The following is a 21939-nucleotide window of genomic DNA, read 5'->3' on the forward strand; positions in this document are numbered from 1 at the left end:
ATGCAAGTCAAAACTACAATGAGGTATCACCTCACACCAGTCAGAATGGCCATCATCAAAAATCTACAAACAATAAATGCTGGAGAGGGTGTGGAGAAAAGGGAACCCTCTCTCACTGTTGGTGGGAAAGTAAATGGATACAGCCACTATGGAGAACAGTATGGAGGTTCCTTAAAAAACTAAAAATAGAACCACCATATGACCCAGCAATCCCACTACTGGGCATATAACCTGAGAAAACCATAATTCAAAAAGAGTCATGTACCAAAATGTTCACTGCAGCTCTATTTACAATAGCCAGGACATGGAAGCAACCTAAGTGTCCATTGACAGATGAATGGATAAAGAAGATGTGTCACATATATACAATGGAATATTACTCAGCCATAAAAAGAAATGAAATTGAGTTATTTGTAGTGAGGTGGATGGACCCAGAGTCTGTCATACAGAATAAAGGAAGTCAGAAAGAAAAAAACAAATGCCATATGCTAACACATATATATGGAACCTAAAAAAAAAAATGGTTCTGACGAACCTAGGGGCAGGACAGGAATAAAGATGCAGACGTAGAGAGTGGACTTGAGGACACGGGGAAGGGGAAGGAGAAGGGTAAGCTGGGACGAAGTGAGAGAGAGGCATGGACATATACACACTACCAAATGTAAAATAGATAGCTAGTGGGAAGCAGCCACAGAGTACAGGGAGATCAGTATAGCACAGGGAGATCAGCTCCGTGCTTTGCGACCCACTAGAGGAGTGGGATAGGGCGGGTGGGAGGGAGATGCAAGAGGGAGGGGATATGGGGATATATGTATATGTATAGCTTATTCACTTTGTTATACAGCAGAAACTAACACAACAATGTAAAGCAATTATAATTCAACAAAGATGTTAAAAAAAAAACTTCCTTAACCCACATTCCTGCTCTATGATGTACATTCCAGATTCTTAAGAGGTTAAGACCAGAGTTATTAACGAAGCAACCCCTACATAGGGGTAGTACCTCTCCAGAGTCCAAGCCACCATTCGGTCAAAGTAGTTTTTAAAATCTTAAATTCTCTAATTTCTAGAAGGTATGAACTTGATAACAACAGTTTCATATAAATAAATGGGAAATGGCTTAGCTGCATTCTGGGGAAGGAGTGAAGGGTTTAAGGATGGAAAGGGAACGACAGGGAGGTCCTGTTACTCTCTGACAGGGATCCAGCTTTGACAAAGGGCACGCACGCAATTTCTAGTCCCACTAGCAAGCCCCCATCCCCATTCCACTGCCATTACAACCGCCCACTTTCATCTGCAGGCCCTCCTTCACTCCTTCCTCACACTCATTTTTCCTAAGCTTCTTTCTAGGCAACTCATAATGCCTAACCTTTACTCCCAGAAATTCTTACTTCAACCTTCTTAATATTGGCCCGAATTGCTGTCACCGTAAGTTTCAGTCGGGGCACCCACCTTGTCCCCTACTGCTATCTATAGACTCTGGCCTATGAAATCTCACTACAGCACCTCTCAATATCCACCTCCTCCCCAGCAGCCTTGGATCTGAGCTTCACCCACTTCTGCCCACCCCCCAAGCCCCCGCCCTCAACATACCCTACCCCCCTCCTTCACCCTCACTAAGCCCGTTCCCTCGTCCGCCCTATCCACGCCCTGCGCGTCCCTCCTTTCAGAATTTTTTCCCAAACAAGTTGCCCACAACAGTTGCCCTCATGTCTGTCGCGCCCGGCAGGTCTCCCCGTGCTCTCCGAGCTCTCTCAAGCCTCCCGGGACTTCAACGCATCAATCCGCCCGCGACTCTCCGGCCCCTTCCCAGCCCACCTGCTCTCCTCCGGCAAGCCCTCCTCGCAGCCGCCAAGCTCCATTCCCGCGCCCTCTGCCCGCATCCGGGGCTGCGACGTCGCCTCTTCTCTTGAGAAGCGTCCCCGTCGCTTCGCCCCTCAGGGCTCCCAGAGTCCCCCGGGAACCGAGGAGGCACCCACGGCCGGTGGGCTCAGAGTGATGCACTACAGCCGGGTGACAGCAAAGGCAGTGACTGCTGCCTCAGCTGCTGTTTCTAGCCACCCCCGCTTCCGGCTCCAAGAACTACAACTCCCAGCAAGCACTTCGAAGGCCCGGCCGCTACCGGCATGCACCGCCCTATCCAATCAGAGGCTGCGCTCGCAGCGACTTCAGACCCTGGCGGCGAGCTTGCGGTAGTGCACCCGGCGGGGAGCCGGGGTCTGAAACGCTTACCAACCCTAGTCTCCGGAGTTCGTACTGGTGTGGACCTTCACACAAGTCTGTCACACTTCACCCTTGAAACCATACTCGGTCAGAGGTCTAGACTCGAAAATAACGCTGGTCTTAATCCAAGTACGATTAACCCCACTTTAGCCTACCCGGGTTTAACACTTGGTGGTGGTGTTTGGAGACCTCAAAAATTTTAATGAAGAACTCACAAACTCGCAAGAGCTCATGTCGCTTTGGGATCACAAAGGAAGGGGAGGAGGCAAAAGCTTTGGGGAAAGGTTTCCTGGAGGACTGATGTCAGAGCAGAGTCTTTTAGGATGAGTATGAGTTAGCCTGGAGAAGAAGGGAAGAGAAGGCGAAGAGAGTAACACAGACATGAGGAAGCGGGTCTGGGAACAGCTTGTTCTGAGTAGTAATTAGAGCTGGGAAGAGGTGAGAAACAGGCAGACCAGATCATGACGCCATGTGAGTTTGGATTTTATCCTAAGAACAATTAGGAGCAAATCAAGGATATACAAATCAAGAAGTGATTTGATCAAACTTGCTTAGAAAGCTACTTTTGACAATGTGGAGAGGTAATGGGGTATGTACTATGTTGGAGGGAAGGTCAAAAGAATGGATATGGGAAGAGGTTGGAAGTCCCTATAAAGGCCAAGTGTAATGCCAATGAGTGAAGTCAGCCAGTTGTAGGAGAATGGCAGAAACTCTCTGAACTTGAACCCCCATGCCTCATCCAAAAAGGAAAGTCTCATCTTAGCTATAGTTGAATGTTGCCAAATATTCTGATTTTTTAATAAAGCTGGAATCTGCATTTTTAAGTACAATTTCCAATTTTTAAAATATTGGCAACAATTTTAAGGTAAACATTACATGGGCCAAAAAAAAAAAATTCTGTAGGCTAAATGTGGACTTTGGGTTTGCAAGTCCAGGCCTAAACTTGGGTAGTGGCTGTAGGGAACAAGGAGATTGGGATTAGAGCCATGGTAAGGCAACAGAATCAGCACTACTCTGTTAGGGAGAGATCTAGGTTAACTCCATAAAAACTAGTTACTCTGTTAAAAATAATACATGACTTTCAGAAATGTTCAAACTTGAGAAAACATTTTTTGTGAATTAAAAGTGAAAGAGCCTTTTAATTAAATTATGATTTCCAATTTCCATTTATATAAAAAATATTCTTATTCAAACTTTCTCATATTTTCCTACCAAAGTGTTATACTTTTTAAGAAAGGGGCAGTGTTAGTTATTGGGATTTCAGTAGCTTCTGTTTCTACAAATGTATGAACTTCATTTTTTGGCATACAGTATAATCCCAAATTAATGCCACATGATTTTAACATATATTTACATGAACTCAGCTGTATCAGGAAATTCTAGAATTAAAATTGTAGTAAAAGTTCTAGAAAACAGGAACTTCCTCATATGTCCAAGACTGGGTTTACACTTTTTTTTTTTCATTTTTATTTTTTTGGCCATGCTGTGTGGCTTGTGGGGATCTTAGTTTCCCGACCAGGGACTGAACCTGGGCCCTCAGCAGTGAAAGCGAGGAGTCCCAACCACTGGACCACTGGGGAATTCCCTACACTTATTTTCTTTAAAGCAGTCAGTTAATAAGCATGACAATAACCTACACTAGCCATGTGCCCACTCCCCCATCCTATCCCTCTGCTTTCCCTCACCCCAGGTAGCCATATCCTAAATCCCTTGTTTATAATTCCACTGTTTCTCTTTTAATATAGTTTCTTTGCATCTATCCATATTCCTAAAAATTATTATTTAAGTAATTTTTGTGTTCTAACTTTATTAAAAATGCTATTAAGCTGTATTTATTCTTTGAGGCCTTTTTTTGCTTAATATTACAGTAAGATTTATTTTTATTTATTTTTATTTATTTATTTTTGGCTGCGTTGGGTCTTCATCGCTGCGCATGGGCTTTCTCTAGTTGTGGCGAGCGGGGGCTACTCTTCATTGCAGTGCACAGGCTTCTCATTGCGGTGGCTTCTCTTGTTGCGGAGCACAGGCTCTAGGTGAGCAGGCTTCAGTAGTTGCAGAGTGTGGGCTCAACAGTTGCGGTGTGTGGGCTGTAGACTGCAGGCTCAGTAGATGTGGCACATGGGCTTATTTGCTCCGCGGCATGTGGGATCATCCCAGACCAGGGATCAAACCCATGTCCCCTGCATTGGCAGGCGGATTTTTAACCACTGTGCCACCAGGGAAGTCCCAAGATTTATTTATATTGTGTATCACTATAATTCATTGATTTTGACTGGTATATAATAGTTCATTGTGTGAATACACCAGTTTATTCATGTTGCTTTCCACTGATGAGCATTTGGGATGTTTCCAGGTTTTTGCTATTGTAAACAGCACTGCTATGAATATTCTTTTACATGTCACCTCTTGTACATAAGCAAGGGTTTCTCCTGGGTACATACCTAGAAGTGGAATTGCCAGGTCATAGGGTTATTGTCTGTTCTAGCTTTTGTTTTGAGTGATGGGTTTGTAGGTGCACAATTTTAAAAATAACTAGGGGACTTCCCTGGTGGTCCAGTGGGTAAGACTCCACACTACCAATACAGGGGGCCTGGGTTCAATCCCCGGTCAGGGAACTAGATCCTGCATGCGTGCCACAACTAAGACCCGGAGCAGCCAAAATAAATAAATAATAAATGAATAAATATTAAAAGTTATAAAAAATTAGTTATGAAACCATAACTAATTATAATCAGTTATTTAAAATAACTAACAAATGAAAATGGGTCATGCTTGGAAAATGATGACAGTGTATCATGAACCAAGGATTGTGATTAACCCAATTTTGTGCATCTGGGATCCAAATGCAAAAGGTCAAAAATGCAAGAATATGTAGCATCAGGGTTCAATAGTGTCACATAAAAATAATGGCCTTACTTAGCAACTGCTTGCTGAATTAATATTTTAAAAGTCAAAAAATCTAAAGAACTTTATTGATCTTGATTAATCTGTTTGTTTTCAAGATTTACCAGGATGCAATTTTTATACAAATGGTAGTTGGTCCTAGAGTACCACTGGCAGAAAGCAAATTTCACTCAATAGTCATTTATTCAAATAACAGATTTTTAAAGCTCATGACACTTATTTGCCAAAAGTTTGGTTTTAAGAAATAATCTTCTTGAATATATTCAACAAATATCAATTATAGTCATGAATATTTTCTTTTTATTATATTCACTAAAATTATTCTTAGCAGCATTTTTTAAAATATTAAAAATTTTAAAGCTAAGGGATGTCACCCACTTGCCAAGTCAAAAGCAATTTGAGCATCAAAATGAGTTAATTCATGATATGTCTACATATCTACATTCTTTTCAAAGGTAAGCATGACCCTTACACTCTGCACCCCTTTGCTTTTCAGAAGAGAATTTTTGAACATGAAATGAGTCTGTGAATTTCTACGGAAACGTATATGTATATATAAACAAGTATGCAAATAAATAAATAAATAGAAAAAGGAAGGAAGAAAGGGGGCAGGGAGGTAAAGCTCTTTTCACAGTAGAATGCCAGCTTATGAATGTAGAGGAATGATAGTGTTAGAAAATCACTATTTTGTAGCCACCATCATAATAATTGATTCAGGCAAGAATCATCAATGGATGCTAAAGCTGTCAGTGAAATTTCTTCCAAAACAGAATATTTACACAGTCTCAAACCATCTCCCCAAAGATTACTTATTCATTATATATGGAGGGAAAAGTATCTTTACAATGAAGAGATCTGGCAGACATCACCTTAACCAAGTGACTAAAGGTCACCAATAAGAGAAAATGACATCATGTGCCTTCTGATGTTAAGTACTGAGAATGAGCCAACATCACTTATGTAGTATCCTTGACAAAAATGAATAACTCAAATCTAATCAGAGGCTGACAATAAGACAAAACCAAATTGAAGGACAAGCTATGCACCAAGTGCCTTCAATCTTCAAAAATGTAAATATCATAAAAGACTAAGAAAGGCTGACAAACTTTTTATGATGAAAGGAGACAAAAGAGGACAAAGAAATGCAACATATGAAACTGGACTGGATCCTAGATTGGAAAAAAAATTGTTACAAAGGATATTTATTAGGATAGTTGGCAAAATTTGAATATTGACTATACGTCAGAGAATAGAATTGCATCAATGTTAAATTCCTGAATTTGATCATTTTACCTTGGTTATATAAAAGGATATACTTAGAGATATATTCTATAGAATCATGATGTATGCAACTTACTCTCAGATTGTCCAACAGCATGAGGAGCCTAGAATCCTGGCTCTTCAGAGCCTTCCTAGACTACCAATCTATCTATTGCAAGTTGAGGAAATTGAAGATATATATATATATATATATATATATATATATATTTTGTGTAATTTTTTGTATTTATTTATTTTTGGTTGCGATGGGTCTTCATTGCTGCATGCAGGCTTTCTCTAGTTGTGGCAAGCAGGGTCTACTTTTCATTGCGGTGCACGGGCTTCTCTTTGTGGTGGTTTCTCTTGTTGCGGAGCATGGGCTCTAGGTCAGCAGGCTGCAGTAGTTGTGGCACGTGGGCTCAGTAGTTGTGGCACACGGGCTTAGTTGCTCTGCAGCATGTGGGATCTTCCCGGACCAGGGCTCGAACCCATGTCCCCTGCATTAGCAGGTGGATTCTTAACCACTATGCCACCAGCGAAGTCTGAAGATATATTTTTTAAAAGAAACAGTCTTTACATAACTAGGGGGAAATTGTGTGATTTATGTAAATTTGTGTAGCTTTAGAAAATTCCACAATTAGTCATTCAGTGAATTGACCTAGAACCTTTGGTTGACAGGACCCCTGCCCTGCCCAGAGAAGACAAGGCCTAATAAGGAGTGGGCTAGAGGTCCAACCTCTGAGCCCAGGAAGAATTCCCCTTCAAGCTCCCCTGTCTATCCAAGCAGGTTACCTGCTAGTCAGAGAAAACTGAGGGCCAGGGACCTGGAGACTAGTAATGCCTCCAGCTATGCCTGCTATCCTGCGTGTCATGTCCTCGGCTGTAACACTGTACTGTGTAGCACAGTGTCTTGCCCAGAGTAGGGACTCAAACTCTGTTTCAATACATGAATGAATGAATCCTGAGATTAAAAGGCAGAAGACTAGAACAGCTATAAACACTTAAAACAAAAGAAAAGGGCAACATAAAAGAGAAAGAGGAAGCTGTAGCAAGGTGGCAAGAAAAGCTACCACAGCAGAAAACAGTGGCAAAGGGGGTAATGAAAAGAATTGAGCAGAAAATAGAAGAAAAACTGTACTGTACATACAAGTAGCTTAAGGGAGTTAGGTATAATAATAGTAGTCATACCTAATACATACTATAACCACATATAATACAAATTATACCTAGCTCCCTTACTATTCCACTGTAATACAAATTACATCAACATACGAATTCTAAAAATACTCTTCTGAAAAGCATAAGAGCTGATACCAAAATCAGGCACAGACATTACAAGAAAAGGAAATCACACATCAATATCACTCATGAAAAAAGAAACAATATCCTTGACAAAATATTAGCAAACCAAATCCAATAATATATAAAAAGGATAATATACCATGACCAAGTAGGTTTATCCTAGAAATGCAAGGGTGGTTCAACATTTGAAAACCAGCCAGTATAATTTACCATATTAATAAATTTAAAAAGAAAAACCATTTGGTCATCTCAGATGCAGAAAAAGCATTAGATAAAATTCAACATTCACTCATAACTAAAACTCTCAGCAAACCAGTAGAAGGGAACTTCCTCAACCTGATAAAGGGCATCAACAAAAAAATCTAACATCATACTTAATGGTGAAAGACTGAATGCTTTCCCCCTGGGGTTGGGAACTAGTCAAAGATGTCCACTTTCACCATTCCTGTTTAACATGGTACTGGAGTCCCCAGTCGGTGTAATAAGGCAAGAAAAATAATACAAGGCATACAGATTTGAAACAATTATGCTGAGTGAAACAATCCAGATACAAAAAAGAGTATATACTGTATGATTCCATTTATATAAAATTCTAAAAAATGCAAATTAATCTATAGTGACAGAAAACATCAGTGGTTGCTTACTTAGGTTGAGGTTGGGGGGAGGAATTACACAGGAGCACAGGAAAACTTTTGGGGATGATAATATTTATTATCCTGATTATGGCGGTATTTTCACAGGTATATATTTCACACCTGTATAAACTGCACACTTTAAGTATGTGTCTTTTATTGTCTGTCATTTATACCTCAATAAAGCTGAAAAAAGGGGGGGACTTAAAAGATATATCAAACTAATCAAGTTAAGGGTTAAATATATGAGTTGTGCTTACCTTTGAAGAGAATATAGATCTCTATGCACACTGTGAAAAGAGAGCTGGAACACGTTAATAGAAAAGTATGGTGTTGTTAAGGTTGCCAGATTTAGCAAATAAAAATATGACTCCAGTTAAATTTTACTTTCAGATAAACAACAAATAATTGTTTAGTATAAATACATCCTAAATATTACATGTGGGGCTTCCCTGGTGGCGCAGTGGTTGAGAGTCTGCCTGTCGATGCAGGGGACACGGGTTCGTGCCCCGGTCCAGGAAGATCCCACATGCCGCGGAGCGGCTGGGCCCGTGAGCCATGGCTGCTGAGCCTGCGCATCCGGAGCCTGTGCTCCACAGCGGGAGAGGCCACAACAGTGAGAGGCCCGCATACTGCAAAAAAAAAAAAAAAATTACATGCGATATTCTGTGGCAAAAAAAAAAAAAAAAAAATTCCTGTTTATCTGAAACCTGGGACAAAACTTATACTAAACAATTGTTCATTGTTTATCTGAAATTCATATTTAACTGGTCCTGTATTTTATCTGGCAATCCTAGATGTTGTCTGATCTACATTGTATGAAATCAAGCCTCCAGAAAGGGCAGCTGCTTGAATTCTATGTTTATTTTGACTTAGACGAAGCTGATGAATTGAAGACAAAGGCTGTCCACTCAGTGTCCAGCACAGTACCTTATTCACAGTACACGCTCAGAAAACGTTTTTTGCTTTGCAGGCTATGTGAAGATAGGGACAGCATCCATCTTGCTCACCATTTTATCCCCAGGGCCTATTACAATGCCTGGTGCTCAATGAATATAGGATTAAATGAATAGCTGCCTCTCGTGCCCCGGAAAATTGCAGGGTTGACCTTTTAACTCCAGCCCTGTAGCTGACTGGTCAACTTCTTGGACAAGCCCCAGTTCTGATTTCTTGGCTTTTCTCCCTCTTCACTGTTGCTGTGTGTCTCAGGTTGCTCTTTTGCTTTGTATTGTTTTGTGTGTGGCTGACCTATCCTTAACTCCAGTGCCTCTTTGTTTTCTTGTTTTTCCCTTTGGAATCAGGGTGCTCTTAGACTCTGAGACCCTCAGCCCTTGGAGAAATCTGAAAGTCTGAAATACAACAGCTAGGATTGTTTCATGAAACCTTGGAGCATGTTCCCTCTAGAGCTAAGGAGATTTGGTATGGGGCTTCAGTTTTGGGGAGAAGACCAGGATAAAAGGGAATTTTTATAAATTGATGTGGGAAGGATTTTGCACATTTGGGATTTTTATTATCTGTCCTATACTGCCTGAAGTATAAAATGTATCCAAACTCTAAATGCATTAATTTTCTTCCATAAAATTAAGAACTTAATCCAATGTTCCTCCCTGTAGTTTGCTCCTTCAAATAAGTAGAGATTGCAGAAGTTATTTCTAGTGAGAGAAGGATAGTATGTAGAGAAATGTTTTGTGCTTAGAAGATTTTAGAACTGTAAGGAATCTTAGAAATAATTAAGTGTAATATATATTTAGTATAACTACTTCTTGTTTTGAAAATGATTATGAGGCCCAGACACTCTCCCAAGTTCACAAGGTGAATGACTGAAGTGAGTGAAACCACTCACTCAATAAAACCTAGGTCTCTCTTGTACTTCTCTACAATCCAGTTCCCTCGTTCTTAGCAGTTGGGAAAGGGGTGGCAGCTGCAGAGTGGAACAGTAATAAAATCAAGCACTTTGTGCTAAGAGCATGCATGATACTCTCCTTGACATGCTGAATATTGTTCATGGGTCTTTTTGAGTCCAAAACTTCCTCCACCATTTAAGTTTCTTGCATCCCTTCATAGGTGCCTCTTCAGCTGATTCACTCTTCTCATATGGTTGTATTTTTGTCTTGGGGAAAAAAATAAAGTATAGGCTATTGTGGGTTTGAGATACTTTCGGTCACTAGTTCGTTTCTATGCAAAGAGAAATTTTAGGAAGTGCAGAGGGGGAAGGTGGCAGAGATTTCTAAATGAACAGAATACCTGCCCCTAATTTTTTCTTAGATGCAAATGTCTTAGTTTAAGCTGCTATGAGGATAATATAACCTAAATGCTTCCACACAAGCGCAGTTATCTGGAGCAGAAGGAGGTCAGAAAGAGAGAATATCAGGTTTTGTTAACAGGAAAAAAAAGTTACTATGCAGGAATTCATCAAATATTAATAAGTTTTCCCATAGGGATGATTAGAAAGAAAATGAATCCCCTTATCAATTCCCAACGCAAGTGAATTAGAGAAAAATGCAGCCAAATAAGCAGAGGTACTTACCGCTCTCCCGAGGGAAGGTGATGTCTTAATAAGGTACCGTGCAAAATGTTTTGAGAGCGCCGGCTGAGAAGTGGTACAGATACGGGAAACGTTAACATTTACTTTTATTAGTATGCTGACGCAAGAAGTATCAGTGCAGCCTCTGCTTTGCGTCCGGACGTGTCGCTCCGCGTGCTGGCGATGAAGAGGGGAGCTGGGGCGCAGATTCTGCAGTCCACGCTCGCAGCCTCTGGGGCTGCGCTGCAGTGGGGTGTGAAATGTTCGTGTGTACCAAAGCTTAGGGGGCCTTTCTGGAGCAGGAGGGACTCGAAGGGCACGGAGGAACATGATCTCATTTAAGGCATGTGATTCTGATGTGTTCAGGGTCCAGCATAATTTGGGCGGAAAGGCTAACTGCTAAAACAGCGGCCCCTCGAGAGCGGCCAGAGCAGCGGGTGCAATGTTTCCTCCGGTCCGGCAAGAGGCGCTAGGGGCGAGTCCGGGGCCTGGGGCCACTCTCGCCAGCCGCTCGTCTCTTGGTTCCTCCTCCAGCCCTCCGCCGCGGGTGGGAGAGGACGCAGCCAGCACGCGTGCGCGTTCCGTCGGTGCGGCTAGTCTGCGTGCGTGAGTGGGAGGTGGCAGGCCTCAGCCCCTGGCCTTCTTCGCTGACTGTTCCAGCGCGACGTTTCCAGCTATGAACCGGTTTGGTACCCGGTTAATGGGAGCCACCGCGACACCGCCGCCGCCGCCGAAAGCCCGCAGCAATGAAAACCTGGACAAAATTGATATGTCTTTGGGTGAGGAGCCGAGTCGCACCGAGTTGGAGTGGGAGGAGGTGTGGGTGGAACCAAGTACCGCGGTTTGTGGGGGAAGGGGCGGTTGGCCGCAGTTGTCGATAGAGTTTTCTTACGGGTGGGCGGAACCAAGTGGGGGCCGGTGGGGACGGGGGGAGCGCTTTCTGGAGTCAGGATCGAGCCCGAGGGCCTCGGGCGTCTCCTCGGCGGGGCTGTGTCTGAGGGGACGGGGGGCGCTTCGGGCCGGGAGGTTGGGAAGGCAGAGGAGTGCGGATCCTGTTTCCGCCCCCCCCCCAAAGTGTAGCCAGTGCTCGCGGGTGACCCCGGCTCTTTGTGAGGAAAACTCCGCGGGTTTCACCTCAGGCTTGTGCGCGGTGGGCGTTATCGTGGGGCGAGGGCGAGGGTCGGACGGAGCCGTCCTTTCTGAGGAAGCTCTTTGAGAGCCCGGCGGGTTCGGTTAAATCCGTGGTTCCCGAGAAGGGCTGGTTGGGCGTTTTATGCGCCCGGGCCTGCGCCTGGCGCCGCACAGAAGCGTCAAGGCGCCCCGAGAGTTGGCTGTTTCTGACGGGCTCCAGACGGCCGGGCCACCGCGGGGCCGGGGCGCTTGACAGAAAGAAAAGATAGTTAGGAAGGACTTCGTGGGATGGTGGTGTATTAGGCGGTGCCTAGAAAAGCACAGTCTCCTCATCGAGTCCTTCAAGGTAGCAAATTAGAAAAAAACGAAGCGAAAACCGAAGGAGGGTTTGATGGGAAGCCAAGTAAAGCATAGGATCTAAAAGAGTGGGGTGGTTTGGTGACGATTAGGTAAAAAGCAGGGAGATTGGCGATTCAATTAAAAATTCAGACCTAACACCACTGAGGGACTAGTCTCTGTTTGGCTTGGTTGGTTTAAAAGTAATTCCGTTTTTGTCGGGATTCAGGTTTTGGTATTAAATGTGGTTAGCTCTGCCTCAGGCCTACAATTTTTCGGATATTTGAAAAGTACCCGACTAGGGGATACAGAGGTGTAACTTTTCCGAGGACGATATTTTTCTTTCTTGTTGTGGTTTTTCTGCAAAGTTCGTAGTCAAAAGTCAAGACCTCTTGGTTTCTGTGTTTGTCTTAAGTTAGAACCCAAGATGTGAATTAAGCAAATCATCAGAAATCATAGGTTTGGCCTCAAGTCTTGCCTACTACTGCTAGTCAGTAGTGACCTCTAAAGAAATGAGAAATGAGAAATCTTTTGAATTAAAGCCAAGAAAAAATATAATAATGAATATTTATTGAGTGCTTACTACTTGCCAAGCACTGGACTAAGCATTTTATATGTGTTAAATTATCCCGATAATAACCCTATGAGGTACTTACTCCTAATGATAATGAGCATGCATGGAATCCTGAATCCCAGACTGTCTCAGTTCAAATCGTGCTTCAGACACTTATTAGCCATTTGATCTTGGGCAAATTGCTTCTCAGTGCCTCATCTGTAAAAAGGTGAGATATTACCTCAGAGGGTTGCTGTAAGTATTAAATAAGTCAATACGCAAATGTAAACTGCTCAGAACAGTACCTGGTACACAGTAAGCACCATATTTACATATATACACACACAGACTGTATAAGCCGTTGTTGTTATTCCCATTTTACAAAACCTGAGGCATAGAGAAATTAAGTAACTTGCCCACAGTCATACAGCAAGTAAGTGATGGAGTCAGGATTTCAGTCTGGTTCTAGAGCACCAAGCTCTAGATGTAGGAAGTGTTAACCATGTAGTGTCATAAGCATTACATTTCTTAAGTTTCTAAGATTTTGTATGTATTTTGTTCAGTGATTAGGATGTTCAAATGAAGAAAACTGAGGGATAATTCTCTTTGAAGATAGAAGTGAAGTGCAGCGGATAGCTAAAAGAGATTGGTCTCTCTTCTCCCTTAAGAACATACAGCATTCTGTCAGGTGCCCTTTTTTTTTTAGGTGCTTTGTTTTGTTTTAGTGAGAATTTTACAGAGATGTGATGAAGAGAGAGGTATTTTAGGCAATTATTATGCTTTGTGAATATCTCATTTTATCCAGTGTGCATAGGTTTTAGAATCTAATTTTTTGTTTTGTTTTTAATTGTGACTCTATCAGGTTTATGTGAATATTCATATGGAATTATCTACCAAGGTTACCAATAGCTGGCCTCATTGTGGCTCAATTTCTTAATTTAAAAAAAAGAAATTTCTTTCTTTCTTTCTTTGGCTGTGCCAGGTCTTAGTTGTGGCACACGGGGTCTTCGTTGCTGTGTGCCAGATCTTTAGTTGCAGCATGCGGGGATCCTTTAGTTGCGGCATGCGGGCTCTTAGTTGCGGTGTGAGGGATCTAGTTCCCTGACCAAGGATGGAGCCCGGGTTCCCTGCCTTGGGAACACAGAGTCTTAACCGCTGGACCACCAGGGAAGTCCCTCAGTATCTTAGTTTGAAAATGGGTATTATAATAGTTATTTCATAGAATTATTGTGAGAATTGAATGAATACATGTTTTCAGAACAATCCTATTAGTACTCAGTTACTACTATTACTGTTACTGTTATCACGTGTATACCCCTAGTTTTTTATAAAAGTAGCTCATAGTGGATTTTTTTTTTAATTTCTGATGCCTACCTACCCTGTCTACTCCTTGATTAGGAGAAAGCCATTATCTTCTTTTAGATTGGAAGAATCCTCTCTGTCATGGTAGCTCCTTTTAACTTGAGGATTTAGATAATAAAATGTTTAAATAGAAAACATAATATTATGTTTGATATGCTTTTCTACTTTTAATTTTTAGTTATGTTTATACTCTATAATGCTCTGTTTTTAAATCAGCCTGGTTAGTCAAAATTATACTCTGCCTTTTTTTATTTTGTGGTTCCCCAGACCAAGTTCATTTTTGGGGGGTACTCTAATGGCTCTGAGATCTCAGACTTCTGGTGAAGAATAAGTAGCACCCTGTTAGAGGAAAGTAGTGTTTTGAAAGTGGTGTCTAACTATTCCCTTTCTGCTTACTGAGAATTTAACATGTTCATGGCTCTGATATTTGTGAAATCTTTGTATTTTGTAAAAAACTGTTCTTGAGTGTCTAACTTTGATGAACTTTTTTGTAGCTGAATGATGGATCTCAAGATAACAAACTACTTTGAAGGGATTTGAATTATTTTCTATGAATATTTAAATGTAGTTTAGAGTCTTAAAGATTAGAGATTGGTGCACCTCAACGAAGAGTAGCCCCCACTTGCAGCAACTAGAAAAAGCCCACAAGCAGCAACGAAGACCCACTGCAGACATAAATAAATAAATAAATAAATTTTTTAAAAGATTAGAGATTAGTGAGGTAGAGTAGTAATATATAAGAAAGGATCCCTGTAATCTATATTTCCTTCTTTGACTTCAGAAAAGACTAGTTACATTGATATAGTTGTTAGATTATTTGTATTTAGAGTAGTTTGGAAAAAAAAACTGAGGTTAGTTTTGTTAATTTTATTAAGAAGTTGTTGATGTTCAATTTATTTGGTTTACTGTGTTTTCAGTCAGCAAAATTAATATTGGAGTTGGAACTTTGGAGAAAGTGTTTGGATATTCTTAAATGAGTATTTTTTGTCTTCTAGTAATCTCCTTTAAACAGATGTAAATAGGGATCTGGAGTACACTTAGTTTTCTGATCTTGACATTGTTCTGTTGTGGTATCAGAGCAATGTGATGTTTGTGAATTACCTTGGGACAGTCTGGAAGTGTTTTGGGAAATAATAAGACTTAGAACAGTGTAGAGGGAATTCCCTGGTGGTCCAGTGGTTAGGACTCCACGCTTCCACTGCAGAGGGCACGGGTTTGATCCCTGGTCATTGGGGAACTAAGATCCTACAATCCTGCGTGCCGTGCAGCACGGCCAAAAAAAGGGAGAGAGAGAGAGAGAACAGTGTAGAAAGAAAATTAAGGTAACCCTGAATTGCTTTGCTAAATGAGCAAAGAACCAACAGTATTTTCTTTTTGCACTATACCTTTATTATGGTACTTGTTTAATTTTTTGTTTACTAGTTACATGACTGTTTCCATCATTAATTTTAAACTTACTGAGAATAGGGATCATATTTTACTTTTGTTTGTTTCTGTTACAGCACAGCCTACCACATATATTCACTGCACATAGTATATACTCAATAAATATTTGCTGAATTTAGGTGAACTTAGAAATTTAGTCTTTGAATGATTTATTTTTTGACTGCCAATGGTTTTATTGAAAGGTGGTCATCTTTAAAAACTGGAGACTTCTGTGATTATGGAAAGTAAGTATGAGTAATTTTTGTAAACAGGTTTTTGCTCATTTATATTTATTAGGGAAAGAAATACTATGAATAACAGAAATCTTCATTAGTTGGTAGCTCTGCTTTGGGCTATTGACTTCAACTTTTCCTACAAAACCATTGTTCATTGCTCCAAATATATTGGCTGATTTGAGCTTTTATGTTCATATCATTATTATCCACTTATCAAAGTGCTTTCAAAGTAGAAAAGAAGTTAGGGACATAGGAAATCTTATCAACTAGAAAATGAGACTGAGTAATTGAGTCATTACGTTAAAATGAAGGTAATCATCACATTTCGTCTATCACAGATGATATCATCAAATTGAATCGAAAGGAAGGAAAGAAACAGAATTTCCCAAGACTAAATAGAAGACTCCAGCAAAGTGGTGCCCGGCAATTCAGGATGAGAGTAAGATGGGGAATTCAACAGAACTCTGGTAAGTTTTGCAAGTAAGCTTTAATAAAGAGCCGTTATTTTTGGGTTCATAGTATACTACCTTTGATACATACTTAAAGCGTGGAGGAAGTATATCAGTACCCTTTGTGATGTGTATTTTTCCTTCTCTCAGAGTTTTGTTTAATCTTACAATCTGGTAAAAATTCAGGTTTCCTTAAATAGGTGATAACACTATTTCTTAAAAACATTAAGTCATTTTAAAGTAACCTCAGTATATAAAGTCTTTATTATATTTAGGACTATAGATTTATAAAGGATCTTACATATCATGAAGTCTTAATCTCCTTCACAGTTAGAGTTTTGTCTGATGGATGACTATGTAACTCCAGCTTAAATATATTCAGTGAAAGAGCATACCACAACATAACTTATTCCATTATTGGAGACAGCACTGTTTACTAGAAAATTCTCTTAATTTGAATTAAATCATGCCTTCCTGTTAATTCTATAGAGTTATAGGAAACAGGTTTCTGTATGAAAACCTTTTATAAATATGTGGAGACTACTATTCTGCATAGAAAATGACCTCTAGATTATTTATCTTATCATCCAGGACCTTTAGGATTTGTTAAATCCTCCAGAGGTAACACAGAATTGAATGGTTTAGATATGGTCTAATGATCTTGGAACTCCACATATATAGTTATTTTTGGTAATCTGGAAGGTTATTTATTTATAACATTTTGTTCCAAAATAGACTTAAGGCAGTAACTGAATACTATTAATTATATGTGACTCATTAACTTTTTTAGCAGTTACATCAGCATTTAATTAATTAATTTATTTATTTATTTTTTTGCGGTACGCGGGCCTCTCACTGTTGTGGCCTCTCTTGTTGCGGAGCGCAGGCTCCGGACGCGCAGGCTCAGCGCCCATGGTTTACGGGCCTAGCCGCTCCGCGGCATGTGGGATCTTCCCGGACTGGGGCACGAACCCGTGTCCCCTGCATCAGCAGGTGGACTCTCAACCACTGCGCCACCAGGGAAGCCCACATCAGCATTTTAGAATAAACATTTGTTCAGATTTTTTAAACTCTAGATCTTTTTTACACATGTGAAAAAATGTTTGATAAACTAATTCCTAAGTTGATTTTTATCCTATATGTTAAAAACCATAGAAAATAATCTCCAATAGGTTGAACATAATTAATCCTATGTTTAACAGCTAATATACCAACATATCCTTAACATATGCCTGTAACTAAGAATAGACCCTGCAGAAGAATTTATTCTTCCCTAGTAATTCCTGGGATAGCTGAACCCAAGTAAGTAAATCTTGTAATAGGTATTTAGCTATAGAAAATTAATATTTAATTCCAGTGATTTATATTTAAAGGTTTCTTATAAATGTTGCTCAACATACCATATTTTATATATGATTTGTTTTAAAATAATTTCAGAGTTCATAGAAGCCAGAAATATATTTATTTATGCTAATCGTTTGTTAAATACCTGATAAATGCTCTGAACTGACCAGGTTGTCAGGGTATGTAAAGATGCACTCTTTTACTTCAAGGAATTTCTAGTAACAGAGATAAGGTAGAAAACATAGAGTTAAGACATATCATAAGAGAAATTCTGATTGTACTACAGGATTTTAGATAGGGATTTTGTCCTAAGAAAATTAGTGGTGATTTAATGCATAAGGTGAAATAGGATCTGATTCATGAAGGATCAGAAAAGCTTTCCTTTTACAGGGGTTATAATCTGAGCCTTGAGTTAAAGGATACCCAGTGGCAGCTTAGGATTTTCTAAGATTGAAATTGCGCTTGTATGTTCTCCACTTACATGTGTCAGGGCCTAAAATAGAACAGCTGCTGCTGTCACTGAATGTTCAGAGAGGTATGGGATTTTCTTAAGCTCTAATTGGTTTGTAAAAGTTAAGATTTCCACGTTATAATGTCAGTGAGGATGTTAGCTTGAGGTAAGGGAATAAGTAGCACAGAGAGCCCTTAGCAAATAATATTTATTTATTTATTTATTTTAAAATTATTTATTTATTTGGCTGCACCGGTTCTTAGTTGCGGCCCACGGGATCTTCTTTGCCGTGTGCAGGATCTTTAGTCGTGGCATGCGGGCTTGTACTTGTGGCATGCGAGATCCAGTTTCCCTGACCAGGAGTCGAATCCGGGCCCCCTGCATTGGGAGTGTAGAACTTTAACTGCTGGACCACCAGAGGAGTCCCTCAATAATTTATTTTTGACGGCTGAACAGACAAGTGAATAAAGTCTTCCTAATTCTGTACCTGAAATATAATTTAGTCATTCAATACATAGTTGTACAAACAACCTAAATGTCTTTCAGGGATGGAATACTATACAACAGCAGTTCTCAAAGTCCAGAGATCCTGGGGAATCCCCAAGACTCAAGGGGTTCACATGGTCAAAACTATTTCTATAATACTAAGACATTGTGTTTTCAGTCTTATTCTCTCATAAATGTACAGTGGACTTTCCAAAGTCTACATGACATGTGATAAATAAAACATATTGGAAGCAGAAGCAGAAATGCGAATCTAGCTATCTCCTATTAAGCCACACACTAAAGAGATTTGCAAAAATGCAAATCAATGCTACTCTTCCTATTAGATATTTTTGTTTGTTTAGGAATACAGTAATTATTTTTCATTAAAAATGTTATTTGCCCTACATGTTGTGAGTTTATTGTTGTTTTAATAAAATAACAAATAGTTTTTAAATGTCTTAGTTTTCATTTGTAGTGTGGTAAATAGCAGTAAACATAAACCCTATATATCAGAAATACCAGAAACAAAAACTCTTTGGGGTCCTCAATAATTTTTAAGAGTATAAAGAGGTCCTGAGACCAAAAAGTTTGAGGATGCTATTTCTTTTAGAGGTAGAGGAGACAGAGAAATAGTTGTATGCTTCTTTAAAAGGAGCCAGTAATATGATTGCATACACTCTGTGATATGATATTTCCCAGAAAATCCCTCAAACCTTCGTGTAAGTGATCAGACTACAGAAATTATTTAGGCAGCTTGATGTGTGTGTGAAAGAAATTCATGAAGGGATTGGGCTAACGATTCAAAGGAAAGATGAAAATTCATGTGTCTAGTTTTAGTTGTTCTCAACATTGGTTGCATCTGTGGAGCTTTATAAATTAGACTGATGCTCTGGCTGCACTCCATTGCTACTGAACCAGAATCTGCAGAAGTAGGGCCTGGGTTTGTTTGGGTTTTTTTTCTTTTAAGCTCCATATGTCCTTCTCATACATGGCTAGTAGTGTTAAACTGCTGCTCTGGTGGAGCTGAAAATGTGAAAGGACCTTCATAGAGGTAGTAGTTGAAGTAATGAGAATGAAGGTACTCTAGAAAGACGAGAACTTTCTAAAGGGGCTGATTGGATGAAAACCAAGAAAAGACTATTGCATGAAACATGACAGTGACAGCGTGAAAAATACAACCATTGCTAAAACTGAGATAGAGCTAGTGAAGTTTGTTCAAAGATAGAAAAGGAGGAAGGAGGAAGGGATGATCTAGGCTTGTTAGAAGGTAGAGGATAAGAAGCCACTGGAAGGAAAGAAAGAAAAGATGGTAGAACAGGGCTTCCCTGGTGGCGCAGTGGTTGAGAGTCTGCCTGCCGATGCAGGGGACACGGGTTCGTGCCCCGGTGCAGGAAGATCCCACATGCCGTGGAGTGGCTGGGCCTGTGAGCCATGGCCGCTGAGCCTGCGCGTCCGGAGCCTGTGCTCCGCGATGGGAGAGACCACAACAGTGAGAGGCCCGCGTACCGCAAAAAAAAAAAAAAAGATGGTAGAACGGGTGATGAGTATGGGAACAATGACTATAACAGTCAGAAATAGAAGGCGCCCAGGAATAGAATTCTATCCCATACTTGTCTCCTTTTATTCTTGTTTTTTTTTTTAATTTTATTGAAGTATAGTTGATTTACAAGGCTGTGTTAATTGCTTCTGTACAGCAAAGTGACTCAGTTATAGATGGATAAATTCTTTTTCATATTCTTTCCATTATGGTTTATTATAGGATATTGAATATAGTTCCCTGTGCTATACAGTAGGACCTTGTTGTTTATCCATCCTATATATATACTAGTTTGTATCTGCTAATCCCAAACTCCCAATCCTTCCCTCTCCCTCCCCTTTTATTCTTGTTAATGAGATTTTCTCATGAGTCTTTTTCGTCTATGCCTCCAACTTTGGTATAATAATGGACTCCTCCTCTCTTTAAACTTTCTCTTTGTTCTACTAATTCATTCATTCTTTTGGAATACGTTCAAATTTCTTTGTTCCTTTCCCAGTCCCTTATCATGTTGTGTTTGAGTGTTGCGATAGCATCTGAAATGGTTTCACTGCCTTCTCTCTCTTTCTTCCATTCAGTATAACATACCGCTTCTAGACTGTTATAATCTGATCATGAATTCGGCGAGCCCCCCCTCAGTTCCCTTTCAAGTATAGTCTTTTTTTTTTTCATCTTTATTGGCATATAATTGGTTTACAATGGTGTGTTAGTTTCTGCTTTATAACAAAGTGAATCAGCTATGCATATACATATATCCCCATATCTCTTCCCTCTTGCATCTCCCTCCCTCACACACTCCCTATCCCACCCCTCTAGGTGGTCACAAAGCACCAAGCTGATCCTCCTGTGCTATGCGGCTGCTTCCCACTAGCTATCGGTTTTACATTTGGTAGTGTATATATGTCCATGCCACTCTCTCACTTTGTCCCAGCTTAACCTTCCCCCTCCCCGTGACCTCAAGTCCATTCTCTAGTAGGTCTGCTTCTTTATTCCCATCCTGCCCCTAGGTTCTTCATGACCATTTTTTTTAGATTCCATATATATGTGTTAGCATACAGTATTTGTTTTCTTCTTTCTGACTTACTTCACTCTGTATGACAGACTCTAGGTCCATCCACCTCACTACAAATAACTCAGTTTCTTTTTATGGCTGAGTAATATTCCATTGTATATATGTGCCATATCTTCTTTATCCATTCATCTGTCGATGGACATTTAGGTTTCTTCTATGTCCTGGCTATTGTAAATAGAGCTGCAATGAACATTTTGGTACATGACGCTTTTTGAATTATGGTTTTCTCAGAGTATATGCCCAGTAGTGGGATTGCTGGATCGTATGGTAGTTCTATTTTTAGTTTTTTAAGGAACCTTCATACTGTTCTCCATAGTGGCTGTATCGATTTACATTCCCACCAACAGTGCAAGAGGGTTCCCTTTTCTCCACACCCTCTCCAGCATTTATTGTTTGTAGATTTTTTGATGATGGCGATTCTGACTGGTGTGAGGTGATACCTCATTGTAGTTTTCCATTCACTTCTTATCCTTTTCTCTAGACTGTCTCTCAAATCACTGTGGTTGCCCATGTCTTTGTACTTGTCACTTTATGCCTCTCTCCCTATTCACATCTTGCCTGTTTTGTAATACCTAGCTCAGAGCCTGCTTTTTCTGTCATAGCTGTGTTTTTCTCTTTGGAAATGTACCATAGATTATATTCTACCTTTTATTATTCTTTAATTTTTATATATAACAGTTTGGAAAATGCTCAATTTTTCGAGCCACAGACTTGC

General features: G+C 40.2%; 2 protein-coding genes across 13 annotated transcripts in view; one reads left to right on the forward strand and one right to left on the reverse strand.

The window, feature by feature from the left end:
- The window catches only part of RUBCN (rubicon autophagy regulator), a 66224-nt gene extending 54940 nt beyond the window's left edge, over nt 1–11284 (reverse strand). For 3 of the 11 annotated variants that reach the window (XM_067738596.1, XM_067738594.1, XM_067738595.1), the window contains exon 1: nt 10849–11283. In XM_067738596.1, the coding sequence (XP_067594697.1) occupies nt 10849–11175 (327 nt within the window). In that variant the 5' untranslated portion in view covers nt 11176–11283. Of the gene's footprint in view, nt 1–1818; nt 2088–8581; nt 10432–10848 lie in introns of those variants that run through there. The other 8 variants (XM_067738603.1, XM_067738600.1, XM_067738599.1 and 5 more) reach the window with 4 other exon arrangements.
- Nucleotides 11285–11411: 127 nt separating this feature from the next.
- FYTTD1 (forty-two-three domain containing 1) overlaps nt 11412–21939 on the forward strand; it is a 32393-nt gene continuing 21865 nt past the window's right edge. For both annotated transcript variants that reach the window (XM_067738623.1, XM_067738624.1), the window contains exons 1-2: nt 11412–11624; nt 16227–16355. In XM_067738623.1, coding sequence (XP_067594724.1) covers nt 11522–11624; nt 16227–16355 — 232 coding nt within the window. In that variant the 5' untranslated portion in view covers nt 11412–11521. The remainder of the gene's footprint in view (nt 11625–16226; nt 16356–21939) is intronic.

The sequence above is a fragment of the Pseudorca crassidens genome, chromosome 5 (assembly GCF_039906515.1).
Source record: "Pseudorca crassidens isolate mPseCra1 chromosome 5, mPseCra1.hap1, whole genome shotgun sequence".
Classification (NCBI taxonomy): Eukaryota; Metazoa; Chordata; class Mammalia; order Artiodactyla; family Delphinidae; genus Pseudorca; species Pseudorca crassidens.